The sequence below is a fragment of the Nansenia antarctica genome (genome assembly GCF_963989245.1).
Source record: "Nansenia antarctica genome assembly, chromosome: 1".
NCBI lineage: Eukaryota > Metazoa > Chordata > Actinopteri > Argentiniformes > Microstomatidae > Nansenia > Nansenia antarctica.
In genome coordinates, this window is record NC_137674.1 from 18,499,388 (window position 1) to 18,513,887 (window position 14,500).

The 14,500-nt window shown below is 47.6% G+C and overlaps 1 protein-coding gene across 1 annotated transcript; it reads left to right on the forward strand.

Moving 5' to 3' along the window:
- Window positions 1-335: 335 nt before the first annotated feature.
- Window positions 336-13,151, forward strand: dlk2 (delta-like 2 homolog; the record flags this gene model as incomplete). Its single annotated transcript, XM_080544929.1, has 5 exons — window positions 336-414; window positions 9,427-9,484; window positions 9,735-9,865; window positions 9,978-10,131; window positions 12,317-13,151. The coding sequence occupies 5 exons, from the start codon at window positions 336-338 to the stop codon at window positions 13,149-13,151; spliced, it is 1,257 nt and encodes a 418-aa protein (XP_080401055.1).
- Between the last annotated feature and the right edge of the window lie 1,349 nt (window positions 13,152-14,500).

The window sequence follows — 14,500 nt, forward strand, 5'->3', positions numbered from 1 at the left end:
GGAATTCCATCACGTCCCGTGTGATTTATCGCTGAGACACCTGGTTAAGTGTCCTTTATCAAAACGATGACAGCGGAATAAGAATTATGAGCTAAGATGTAATGACCCTGCAGGCACGGAGAAGGTGGAATGTCTCACGGCCCCGTACTGTAACCTACCCAGACCCCCTTTGTGGCCATACCCGTGTTTACCTTATGCTAAAGATTTATGTCGCCGCCCAAGATAGATCTCCCGCAAACCATTCGAGTCCTGTGTCCACCAGGCACAAGGTTGAACCTCTAAAAGGTCTGAGGTGGAATCTTCTCTGCTGCGTTTCAGATCTTTCCGTCGCCACCATGCTTCTGAGAGACTCAGTCACGTTGCTGCTGCTGTGGAGCTGTGACCTGCTACTCATCCCCCACTGCCAGGGTCAAGGTAAGATATTAGCTGACTGTCTATTGGTTGGGGCTGTAAAATGAAATCCACAACTAAAACCCATCCCATTGGATACTCAAAAATCACATCACCTGATTATTTGGAACCTACAATGAATGAATATGTGGATAGAAAATGTTGACAGCAAAATATCAATAGAATTTCAATTCTAGAATTTCTATTATGTTTTCTTTATCGGATGGAGAGAGACAGGAAAGTAAGGAGGAGTGGGTACGTCAGCAGGGCATGGACCGAACCCATACCAACATGGGCATATGTGTGGACAGTAGGCCATGGTGCTAGACCACTGGACCACATTCAACTGCCTTTTAATTAAGTGCCTTTTTATTAACTTCAAACGTCTCAAACTTTCTTCATTTGAAAATGTATCAAAGCTTTGAATCGAAACCAAATAACCATAGTCCTCAATATGGAGCACAACATCACAATAACCCTAACCCCCTCCTTCTCTCTCTCTTGTGAAGTCAGCTGTGAAATTCCTCTCTGGTTAAGGAATGTGATTAATTTCTACAGGGACCCTTGGGGGTGAAAGGGGGGACCGTGATGTGGTGCTAGTATGTCGGGGGGGGGGGGTGACACGTGTGTCCGTGGACAGGTGTCTGACCTGTGCGTGACAGTAATCCCCTCTCTGATACAGCAGAACCCAGGGTGTTTGCTTTAGGATAATACAGGGTCAAGCAGCCTTCCCTGACCTCGGCTGTGTCTTTGGGTCCTGCCATGAGCGTCAGAGCCAAGGGGATAAGACTGCAGATCCTCGCTCACACGTTGCTGGCTAAATATTTTTCTAACGCCGCAAGCAGCTGAGTAGATACCGAAATTGAATGATCCTTAATTTCGTTGGGATCTGGTTACGGCTCCCTCAGCTCCTTCAAGACTGCTGGTAGGCCCCTCTCGACCCACCCCATCTCACCCCACCTTCCTCCCCCCCGTTCTGGACTTTAGACACACACACACACGCGCGCGTGCGCGGCACCCACACTCCTCGGCGCGTGGGCGGGCGCCAGGCACGCGGCCAGTCTGGGGATCAAAATGGAGGAAACCCAAAGCCTGCGTGTATAACTGGCACCACCAGAGTGCTGCCTGCGTGGGCAGAGGAGGAGGAGGGGGGGAGGGGATAGGGTTTCATGGCCAAAGTAAATTTAGCTGCCTCTGGTTTTAATACGGAGAGACTTAGAGTGGCCGGTGAGTGACGTCCCCTCCAGGCACCCCCTCCTCCCAGGAGCGGTAGGTGTCCACATCCCCTAAGGGGAGGGCCGGGGGAAGACGGCAGCACCTGTCCTCTTGATTAAACGACCAATCACCAGGCACTTAAAGAACACCACTCCAAACAAAATACATTGTTGTTTAACAGTTGGTGGTCCAGTCAGTCATTATTTCCATTATTATCATGGTGATACATAAGCTAGCGACAAGGGCGTAGTTCAAGGCCTGGTTACATATCGTACATGCACAGCATAGTACAGCCCAAGGATGACCTAATACTGTGGACACAGATGTCTTTGTTTATACTCTACTGTACTCCCTGGCACTGGTTGCGCTCGGAATATTTGTCCTGTAAACAAGTGACGGTAAAAATAACCCAGTAGATTGCAAATCGGAAATAAGATTAATGACCAGGAATTTTAATGGGGCGTAAATCTACAATTGCCACACGTCGTCATAACTACTGTATTCTGTGCTCGAGCAGTTTTACTGTAATACTGTATATTAAAAAAGACCTTCTTCATCTTGGATCCCAGAATCTCAAAAGGAGAGTCTCTGATTTAGTGAGACTAATGAGTCCTGGACCCAGGATGCAAAGCCCATTGATGGTTGTGCACCCTGGGGTCTAGAACTGGAGCTTGTGGGCCTTTCTGGTTCCAGACCAGAACTGGAGGGCACTGGCAAACACAGCCTAGCAAAGAGACTGGGACTGGGCAGGCAGGCCTCCCTGGCGCGGGGCTCTCTGGCTGGCCGTACAGACAGCTGTCCATGCCCGGGCTTCTGAGAGGCTCATCGGTCTATCCACACTCTTGTGGTCATCAGACGGCTGTGTACCATGCTCGTTCTCTCCCTGTGGACCCGTGGACATGATACTGACTGTGTGTGTGTGTGTGTGTGTGTGTAGCCTGGCTGCCCCTGCCTCTGGCTCCCATCCATCTATCCCTGTCCCTCCCCCTGAGATGCTCAATGGGGTCCGACTCAGACCGCAGGCTGGTTTCATCCCCTCAACTCAATCTGTGTCTCACTGCCAGAGAGCACCCTTCCACCAAGCCCTGCTGGCTTTGAAATCTACTCTAATATACTGTATTACCATATTATATGTCCTATATCATATACCATGCAATGAAACATGTTGGAATAAGAGGCATCTACTGTATGTAGCCTTACCGCTAGGGAGAGTGCCAACTTGGAGAGCTCTGCACTTCAGCAAATGTATACATGTTCTACCCAACAAAACCTGAGGCGGTAAATCTTTACAATCAAATGAGATCTTCACTGCTATTCCAGCACACTGCAGAGACCAGGCAAATTGTGCCATGTCACACCTGCCTGCCTGCTACATTCAACTAAACATGCGTCTAATAGAGCGCAGATTTAAACATAAATTAGGTCTCTGAAACTATAACAGCTATAACAACTCTTTGTCTGTGGGCTTTTTTTACAGTTTCTCTGTTTAGAATACATGAGTTAATCCCTGGCTTCCCCAGCTGTCTGTATTTAAGAGATTACGGTTTATGTTGTTGTTTTCTGGACGGCTTCACCATTCTCAGATAACAGTTAGAACTTCTCAGCTGTTGGGCTGATGGCGAGGGGAAAGCCGAGCATTGTTTAAGGTCCACTATGTTCCCACGGCCACAAAGCTTACTGCAGGCCAAGTGTAGAGAGAAAAATGCCTGCCATTCCAATTCAAGCAAATGACAGTACACACAGGGCCGGCTGCAAGGGGGGGGACATCAGGAGGCAATACCCCCCTGACCGTGCCCCCAGTAAAAAACGTTATTGTATCTCCGCAACGTATCTGCCTGTGCTATGGTTGAATTTGGCGGTGAATGTGCAAATCTTTGCAGCTCTGATTCACATAAACACAACACATAATATTGTTTCCAAGATGGTACAAGATGGCTGTGATTGTCAGGTTATGGTCATTAAATAATTGGGGTTAGTTTCAGAGCCCATGATGAGAATCAGATGGATACGCAGGGATGTATGCCTAATGCAGCCCCAGACAATTCGATCCTATCAACTGATATTTACAGTACATCTTTTTTATATTACTTTTCATATTCCACCGTTATTAGTGCATGAAGTCCCATTGAGGTTGAGGGGGACATGACATGTAACCATGGCAACTCTGTAACTCTCCCAGCAGGTCAGCTGCCAGGCGAGGAGGCCCAGAGGCTCCTGACTTGTCCTGTCCACAGGGCTGAATGGCTCACCTTGTCTGGGTCCTAAATATGCTCCTAATTATTTACACTTATGGTTAGCAACTTAATACACATAATTGATCATTGATTGTCATGGGTGCTAACTACAACACTCACCAACCATGGTCTTGTATGTAACATGCTTAGAGGCATTGGTATCTGTTTATTTATAAGGCGCTTCTTGGGAATTTGCCACCGTACATTTCTTCACTGTTAAGTCAGAACCTTGGCCCTTACCTCACCCAATCAAATACCTGGCTTACTCTAAAGGTCCCCTGCGTACAGAACGTGGAAAGACTGCCTTTTTATTTGCTGCTCCACACTGCTGGAACCTGCTACAAAGCACTTTTAAAATAGACTCTCTCCCATCTATTGGTCAATTCAAGGCAATGACTATGGACCATACGTATCTATTTGCACCTGCCTTGATTGATCCTTGTTGAAATGTGTTTTTATTATTGTTATTGTTATTGCTTTTATTGTGTTTTCATTGTTGCAATATGTATGTTTATGTATCCCCCACCGAAAATGAGGGTCTATTATTACATGAAATATATTTTTCTGAATATTCAGCAACTCATGGCCCAAGATGACCAAGATATATATCAAGTTTAAAGTGATATTCTTCTAAAGTAAAAATAGATGTATTGAATTAATTGCATTGTTGTCACCATGTGCTTTCTTGATTTTCAAATGGACATTCTAACCCTGCTGAAAAGAACTGCTTAACCCAGCATAAGATGTTCTCGCTGTGACATGCTGCTCCATGCTGCTCCATGCTTGTTTTCTTTCAACAGAACTATCTCGTGTTTTTTTTTTGTTTTACTGAGATGCCCTTGGTCGGGTTACCTGTCTGGTTAAATACATAAATACAAAAATACTTTCAAGAGATATAGTGAATTGAAAATAACATTTTAACGTTAAAGAAACTTTTGGAAATACAAATGAAAAAAATACAAAATGAAAATATACTTACAATAAGTATATTTGATTACAATTAATAGCATGTTAATCTCAAGTATATTTTTTGGAAGTATACCTAAAATACATTTAAATCCAATGGCACAGGAAGTCCATTTGTAGGAGATGAGATGTCCTAAGTAAACCAAGTCCTACATTCGTATTAGTTTATGATAAGATAGAGAGCTGATACAAGCACATGTGAATGTCCCTCTGTTAGTGCATTCTCTGAGATGAGAGGTTGTGCTCTACTGTACTGTGGGGGGAGAGACAAGGAGTGATTGTGAATTCCAGCAGTGTTTGGGCAGAGTTTGAGCGGGTGGATACATGACTGTACAGCATTCCTCTCCTCCCACTGCACGCGCTGGCCTCGTGCTCATCGCCACGGCACACACACTCTACCTGGCAATCCCCCCAGTGTTGACACTGCCAAGTACAGACAGTACACAGGTATGCCAGAGGCCAGCCAACTGCACTCGTACGCCTGAACAAAAGAAGACAATAACCGATGAATCACCGCAAATTCACAATCCCTTCAAAACAAACTCCTTGCCAAACTCGCAAATCGAAACTTCTCGCCCCTTTTCACTGAAAGTCGGCAGCGCAGCCATGGGTACCTTCATAAAACCGACATACAGACCGAGATACAGTCATACCAAAACCCCAAGTGAGATCAAAGGGTCTGATTATTAAATAAATGGTAAATGGACTGACTTATATAGACTGACTTATATAGACTGACTTATATAGATGACTTATGGACAACGACCACGTGTCCATCCTCCTGATCCCAGCCTACACTCCCATGAGGAAAAGTGCCCCCATCACCACTAAGACTGTCAGAACCTGGCCAGCAGGGTCCGCTCCACTGCAGATCTGCCTGAATGACACCTCATGGCAGGAATATGACCATGAGGACCTGGAACAGTTCACGTCGTCGGTTCTGAACCACATAGTGAACTGCACCAACTCAGCCACCGTGGACAAACGTGTCCGGGTCTACCCCAACACGAAGCCATGGATGACTGCTGTACAGCACCACCAGGGCTAACCTAAACCGTGGCATCCGGGAGGCCAAGGCAGACCACAGAGAGAAGATTGAGGAATGCTTCCTGAGCAACGACTCCAGGCGGCGGTGGCAGGGGGTTCAGCACATGACAAACTTCAGAGCCAACAGGCTCACAGCCGCTGAGGACGACCCCCTGCTGGCGGAAGAGCTGAACTCCTTCTACGCCCGGTTCGACGAGGGGCGAACGGAGGTAACCACAACACAAACACCACTCTCTCCAGCTCTCAGCAGCCTCACCCTCACAGAGCATGAAGTGAGACGTGTGCTGAAGGCGGTGGACCCCAGAAAAGCCTCAGGGCCGGATGGCGTCCTGGGACGGGTGCTGAGGGACTGCGCCGACCAGCTGGCCGGGGTTTTCACCAACATCTTCAACCAGTCCCTGTCCCAGGCCACCATCCCACCCTGCCTGAAAACCTCAACAATCATCCCAGTCCCGAAGAAAAGCACGGTGAGCTGCCTAAACGACTACCGCCCGGTGGCACTCACACCAATCATCATGAAGTGCTTCGAGAAACTGGTCCGGGCCCACATAGTCACACGCCTCCCGCCCAACCTGGATCCATACCAGTTCGCTTACAGAGCCCACAGGTCCACAGAGGACGCCATCGCGACGACTCTCCACTCCACTCTATCCCACCTGGAGAGGGGGAACAGCTACGCGAGACTGCTCTTTGTGGACTTCAGCTCTGCCTTCAACACTATCCTTCCAAACAGGCTAGTGACCAAACTACTAGACCTGGGACTATCACACTCCATCTGTGCATGGATCAAGGACTTCCTGTCTGACCGCCCCCAGAGGGTGCGGGTGGGCTCCCACACCTCCACAGCCCTCAGACTCAGCACTGGGTCCCCCCAGGGCTGCGTGCTAAGCCCCATCCTCTACAACCTCTACACCTACGACTTCACCCCCGTCCACCCCAGCAACTCCATCATAAAGTTTGCAGACGACACCACCGTGGTGGGCTGCATCTCGGGGGGGGGGCGAGGCGGCGTACAGGGATGAGGTAGAGCAGCTGGGCAAGCTGTGCAAGGTTAACAACCTGCTGCTGAACCAGTCAAAGACCCAGGAAATCATCGTGGACTTCAGGAGGAAAAAATCTGAGGTCCAGCCCCTGCTCGTCGATGGAGGGAGCGTGGAGAGAGTCTCAACTCTCCGATTCCTGGGGGTGCACATACAGGATGACCTGTCCTGGAAGACCAACACAGCAGCCATCATCAAGAAGGCACAACAGCGGCTCTACTTCCTGAGAGTCCTCAGGAAATACCACCTCAGACAGGAGCTGCTTGTGACCTTCTACCGCTGCACAGTGGAGAGCATCCTCACCTACTGCATCTGCGTGTGGTTCTCCAGCTGCACAGAGAGGAAAGCGCTACAGAGAGTCGTGAGATCGGCCCAGAAGATCATCGGCGCCCCCCTCCCCTCTCTGGAAGAGCTGTACAACACACGCTGCCTCAGGAAGGCCTCCAAGATCTCCAGAGACCCATCCCACCCTGGGAACGAACACTTTGTTCGGCTGCCCTCAGGCAGGCGGTTCAGGACCATGTCCGCAAGGACAAATAGACTGAAGCTCAGCTTCTACCCTAGGGCCATTCAGGCCCTGAACACAGCAAAGACCTAGGTTCTAGGCCCTGGACAATCTAGACAATTTGATGGCAGCTACTAGATTGTAATCAAGTGCAATACTGAAATACAACTGTGAACATTTCAAACCTGCAAACTGCGACACTTTAAATGAATGTGCAATAATACTATGTGCAATAACAACCCTCGTGTACAGAAGGTTCAGAGATAGGAAATGTTAGGATATTTATAGCATAGCATAGAGTACAGCACAGTGTTTTATTTGTATAGTATAGTAGTATAGTATAGTGGATAGTGTATATAGCCTTTATTTATACTTGTTTTTAGTATTTTTTTCCTAGCACCAGGCGAGCCCCCGCTCCTAAATTTCGTTGTATGGTACCTGTACTATATTAATGACAATAAAGACCATTCATTATATAGACTGACTTATATAGACTGACTTATATAGATGACTTATATAGACTGACTTATATAGATGACTTATATAGACTGACTTATATAGATGACTTATATAGACTGACTTATATAGACTAACTTATATAGACTGATTTATATAGACTGACTTATATAGATGACTTATATGGACTGACTTATATAGACTGACTTATATGGACTGACTTATATGGACTGACTTATATAGACTAACTTATATAGATGACTTATATAGACTGACTTATATGGACTGACTTATATAGACTGACTTATATAGACTGACTTATATAGATGACTTATATAGACTGACTTATATAGACTGACTTATATAGACTGACTTATATGGACTGACTTATATAGATGACTTATATAGACTGACTTATATAGACTGACTTATATAGATGACTTATATAGACTGACTTATATGGACTGACTTATATAGACTGACTTATATAGATGACTTATATAGACTGACTTATATAGACTGACTTATATAGACTGACTTATATAGCGCCTTATTGCAACGCGCTTTACAACGGCCTCTCGTTCACCCATTCACTCACACACACACTCACACACCAATGGCAGCAAGCTATCAAGCCAGTGGCCGGCCCGCTCATTAGGAGCAATTTGGGGTTCAGTGTCTTGCCCAAGGACACCTCGACCAGCATGTGACCAGCAACATGTGACCAAGCCGAGGTTCAAACGGCCGCTTTGCCGACCTTATGATCATTAGACCTCGGCTCTTCCTCCTGCGCCACAGCCGCCATTATATAAGATTCCAGGGGCGCTTAGGTGGCGTAGCGGGTTAGGCGCTGACCATGTAACCGCAGGGTCCCCGGTTCGATTCCGGCCGGGGACATATCCTGCATGTCATCCCTCCTCTCTCTCTCACCCATCCTTCCTGTCTAAATCTTCACTGTAACTGTCAATAAAAATGAAAAATATGAGTGGGACTGCCCCACTCAGAAAAAATAACGTGCTGCATACTACCGTAGGGTCAGAGGTCATCGTGCCCTTAACGTCCCGTCGGAGCCCTGAAATCCCCTCCGTTTGTATTCCAACAGCTGTCATTCAGCCAGGCTCATTCTGACAACAACACTTAATCATTATAACCGTTGAACAACCAGCATACATGACATCCTCAGCCACAGTGTTGGTGGTGGTAGATGGCAAGGCATTGTGAAGAGCAAATTGCAAGAGGAAGTATCCTGGATTTTGGTGTACGATAGGTACTTAAAACCATGCCTGGGACTACACCAGTGATCAGAACTGACATGATCTACATTGAGTTTTATAAAGAATGAAATAGAAGTGGTTGTTTGTGGCCAGCTGCAGAAATTAAGCGAGGGGGGTCAATGTTTACAGCAGAAACTACAAACAACCAAAATACATATTGCAGATTACAAAGCAAATTAATCTATTCAATGGATAACAACCGGATCTAATCAAAGCATTAAGTAATAATCAATAATTATTGAATAATCACAGGCATATATATATCTGATCTAAACTGAAGTGTTTCTATTATATTTTAGCTCCAAACTGCACATGCAACGTGACCAACGGCCGATGCGATGAAAACGAAGTCTGCAGGTAAATATGATGTCTGCATGTATGTAGATCTGTCATATTTGAATAAAGCTACAGTCTATGTAGCATAATGTACATTTATGTTATAAGAAGCGATTGTTTTGTTACGTTTGGGCACCCTCCTGTGTTCATTGTGGAGATGAGATTGGCACATTGCTAGAAAATGCCATTGGGGGGCGTTCATAGGATCTATTATTTCCTGAGGCTTTGGGGGGGGCTACACTGAGATAATCTAACTGGCATGTTCTTCCAGGTGTGACCCAGGTTGGGAGGGGCAGCAGTGTGACGTGTGTGTGAGGATGCCAGGCTGTGTACACGGGTCGTGTCACCAACCCTGGCAGTGCACCTGCCAACCGGGATGGGCGGGGCGCTTCTGCGACAAAGGTGATGTACATTCTCATCACACTGTTCATCAGATCCTTCTAATCTGGTTCACTGAACGAGCTGCGAATGCAGTAGTCATTCAACACTCACCTGCCTCTGTCTTTCATCTCAGATATCCACGTGTGTGCAAAAGAGGAGCCTTGCCAGAACGGAGCGACTTGTTTCACCAATGACTCAGGGGAATACTCCTGCATCTGTCCAGAAGGCTTCCATGGGAGGAACTGTGAGCTGAAGACAGGACCTTGTCTTAAGACCAGGCGAGTATCGTATGACTGAAGGAGAAATGACCACAGCGTCGACAACCTGTCATGCTAGCCTGCATGCTAACCTCAGCAAAAGTGTTAACATGCCCAGACTGCAGCAGTGCAAAGCACTAAATTAAACCTGAGATCATCAATCTTGACTGGACGCCTGAACAACACAACGCTTTTGAAAGAGAACTAACAGACACTTTGGATTACAATAACATTATCCATGTATTCAATTCCACATTGTGTAGCTCCGTTTAAGGTAGGCAAATATGATTTGATTGTTTCCCCGCGTGGAATGGTTATGATTTAAAGATTTCAGCTCTTTTTGAATGAACATTTGTTGTAAAGGCCAGAAGACACTAAGCGATTTGAGCCACGAATTTGCCGCAAGCCATGTTTTCACGTCAACATATCGGAAAGTGAGCGAGTAGAATCGAGCATGCGCAGACGTAACGGAATACTCCAATAAGAGTCAAACCGCTTACGGTGTGTTTATAAGTCACAATAATCGGATTCGGACAGGCGTAAGCCAGGGATCTTAATCGGCTTATTTGGCCATAAGCGGATTCGGTACGCGTTTACATGACACTTGCCCAATCGGATTATTGAACACTTGCCCAATCGGATTATTGAGCATAAGCCGCTTAATACCGGCTTATGGTGTGCATGTGAACGCAGTCATTGTGATATTGACATAATTTATCGATTTAATCAATTCCTGAAAATTAATCTAATGGTTTCGTGGATGGCGTAGCTCACTAAAGACTCACTAAAGCGCATGCCACGTAATCGCAGGGTCCCTGGTTCGATTCCGGCTGTTAAAGGAGCACAGTCTAATACTGTGCTACTGAGATGCTAACCCGCGGACTCTGGTTGACGCGCCGTGCGTTCTAGTTTGATGTGTTCTGTTGGTTATACACGATCCGTAGTCATTGGTTTGCTGCACAAAAAACCTTTATTGCGTACGAATGTGCCACATTCCATTTGGCTTAATCACTGGTATAAAAACGATAACAACAACAAACTCAGCGCCATTGCGGTCAAACCTATTTGCCCTTCCGGGGTCAACACCTGACGATAACAACAATTGTACTACCTTATAAAGACCTGCCTCAGGTATTGTGACAGCGCCACCCCATGCCCACACAGTGAATTACCACACATATGACAGGACCATATTTGGCTCTTACACCGGCCATTGACCTATCCTGCATGTCCTCCCTCCTCTCCCTCACCCATCCTTCCTGTCAATCTCTACTGTGATAAATACTGCCCTAAACCCCCCCCCCCCCCCAAAAATGAAAAAAGGATAGGTCTGCACTGAAACAAATCACATCAAATTGTCAACCATTGTAGAGGAAGCTAACTGTCTCTGTGTGTGTGTGATAGTAGAAGAATATAGTAGCATATCTCTTGTAGGAAAGCTTGCTAGGTGAGTGTGTGTGTGTGTGTGTGTGTGTGTGTGTGTGTGCATGTGAGTACTTTAACTCAGTGTCCCAGCTGGTCACCTGATGGCCGTCACACACACTGGCAGAGGCCAGGGAGCAGCCTGGTCAATTTGTATCTACTGGAGAGCAATCATGTGATTGAATGATCTCATTCCCAGGCCAATGAGTGGCCTTTATGCTAACACACTGTAGCCAGGTCTCTACCGCTCCCCTGGAGTGCCCCCAAATCACTGGCTAATCGGTTTCCAGGGAAACCACACTGGCCAAAACATAGCTAACGTGTCGATTAAGTCTTAAGGTGGCAAATCAATGCGTGATTGATTGAGTGAGTATCACAGAGTAAGCCCCCTTACGCACTAGGGATTTCAGTTTAAGGCTCACACCCCGTATGAACAGGCTGTATTATACTATAACACATCCCCCCCCCCGGGGTTAACAGTGATGATGCTTTGCATCATGTGGGGTGGCTGTGGCGCAGGAGGTCGAGCCGGTGTCTAATGATCGCAAGGTCGGCACATTGGCGGTTCGAACCCCGGCTGGCCACATGACGAGGTGTCCTTGGGCAAGACACTGAACCCCAAATTGCTCCCAATGAGCGGCCCGGCACCTTGCATGTTAGCTTGCCGCCATCGGTGTGTGAATGTGTGTGTGAACGGGTGAATGAGAGACCGTTGTAAAGCGCTTTGGAATAAGGCGCTGTATAAGACAGTCCATTTACCATTTATTTACCATCCTTTGCTTTCGTCCGTCAGGTCTCTGTGTAAGAACGGAGGGCTGTGCGAGGACCAGGGGGGCTACGCCTCCGAGGCGTCCTGCCGCTGCCTGGCGGGCTTCACCGGGCCGCGCTGCGAGAGCGACCTAGACGACTGCTTGATGCTCCCCTGCGCCAACGGGGCCACCTGCCTGGACGCCGTCAACCGCTTCTCCTGCCTCTGCCCCGACGGCTTTGCCGGCCGCTTCTGCACCGTCAACCTGGACGACTGCGCCAGCCGGCCGTGCCTCAACGGAGGGCGCTGCCTGGACCGCGCCGGCACCTTCCACTGCCTCTGCCTGCCGGGGTTCACGGGCCGGACCTGTGAAGGTGAAGTAGCGCCCCTGTGGGGGAAGGGCGGCCCGGAGGCCCACGCACCCATCAGGAGCTCCCATGGCTGGGCTGGGGGAGGAGGAGGAGGAGGGGGAGGGGGAGGGGGCAGAGTGACCCCGGCCAGAACGGACCAGCTGTCCTCCGGGAACCGGAGCAGTGGCGGCGGGGACAGGCTGCTGAAGATCTCGGTGAAGGAAGTGGTGACCCCGGGAAGCGCGAGCGGCTTGTCCGAGGTGCAGCTCATCGTCCTGCTGGTCCTGGGGGGCATGACGCTGGCCGTGGTGGCGCTCACCGCCGGGCTGGTGCTGAGGGGCCACTGGCAGGACCGCTGTGCCCGCTACCACTGCGACCCCGCCTCTCGTCTGCACCCCGGGCGACAGCAGCGATGCCCGCCGCCGCAGAGCCACTTAGTCACTGTCGAGCAGGAGTGCAAAATCAGCTTTCTGCACACACCCACGGCTCCAGAACTGGAGAAGAAAACGCTGAACACCGAGGTGATTTAGGTTCACCGCCCCGACCTCTTTTAGCACAGGAGCGGGGGAACAGCCTGCTCACACAGAGGGGAAAGCTTGCGAAATGCTTTCATCCCAGCTCTACCTCAATGACTGACTGTGAGGTCACTAGGGAGATGCGGGACCAACAGCTAAATGCTGGGAGGACATTTGACACTCCTAGCTAATGAGCATCGCCCTAACATGATGGATTACTGCCAGACCGGCGGGGTAGAACAGGGGTGCATGATGGGTAAATGAGCAACATGTCATTGGCCCATCTTCAGTAAGCTGAGACGAGTACTTTGCATGAACCGCATTTATTAACACTGGAGTCGTGACAGTTTATTAACACTGGAGTAGTGACAGTTTATTAACACTGGAGTCGTGACAGTTTATTAACACTGGAGTCGTGACAGTTTTGGATTGTAAGGCAGCAACACCCATGTCAACCAAATGTGTGTATTTGGTAATGCTATTCTTAAAATACATTGCCCTGTGTAAGTAATGGGACAGTGAAGCATCTTTGGATTTTAACCAATTCGAACAATTACATTGAGGTAAGTAGAGAATCTACTATTTGATAGTGTGCATATTGGTTTCACCATTCAGAAATTACAATACTTTTTATGCATAGTACCCCTATTTTAGGGCACCCAAAAGTAATGGGACAATTGGCTTGACGGGTGTTTCTGTTAAGTCAGGTGTGTTCCGTCACATCATTTGTGCAGGCATAGAGAGCAGAGAGCTGTCAATGTCTAGTATTGATTATAGGCTTTGAGTTTGCCTTTGGAGTTTGCTATTGGTGTCTGTCAACATGAGGACCAAAGAGGTGTCAATGAATGTCAAGAAAGCCTTTGTTAGGCTGAACAATCTGAAACCACAACCGTAGGGTTGCCAAAACATTGTTTAGTTTGGAGCAAGAAGGAAAAATGATTCATTAGCCCATTACTTACACAGGGCATTGTATATACTGTAAGATATTAGGCCAAAACTACCCTCTACCTAGGATCTGACCCTGAACAAATTCACCCAACACAATTCTGAAATATTTTGAATTTGGAAATGGAGAAACCGAATGATTATTGTATAATGTATTATTATTCAATGGATTTGAATAGAATTTGCCATTTAGCAGACGCTTTTAATCCAAAGCGATTTACAATTACGAATTACAGGGACATTCCCCCTGGAGTAACTGAGGGCTAAGTGCTTTACTCAAGGGCACACTAGTGGTGGTGTGGTTTCAGGTGGGATTTGAACTCACCTTCTGATCACCAGTCCAACTCACTATCCACTAGACCACCACTACCCCATTGAATACATGTTCATGTGTAGGTTGTGCCTATTTCTTTTGTCTC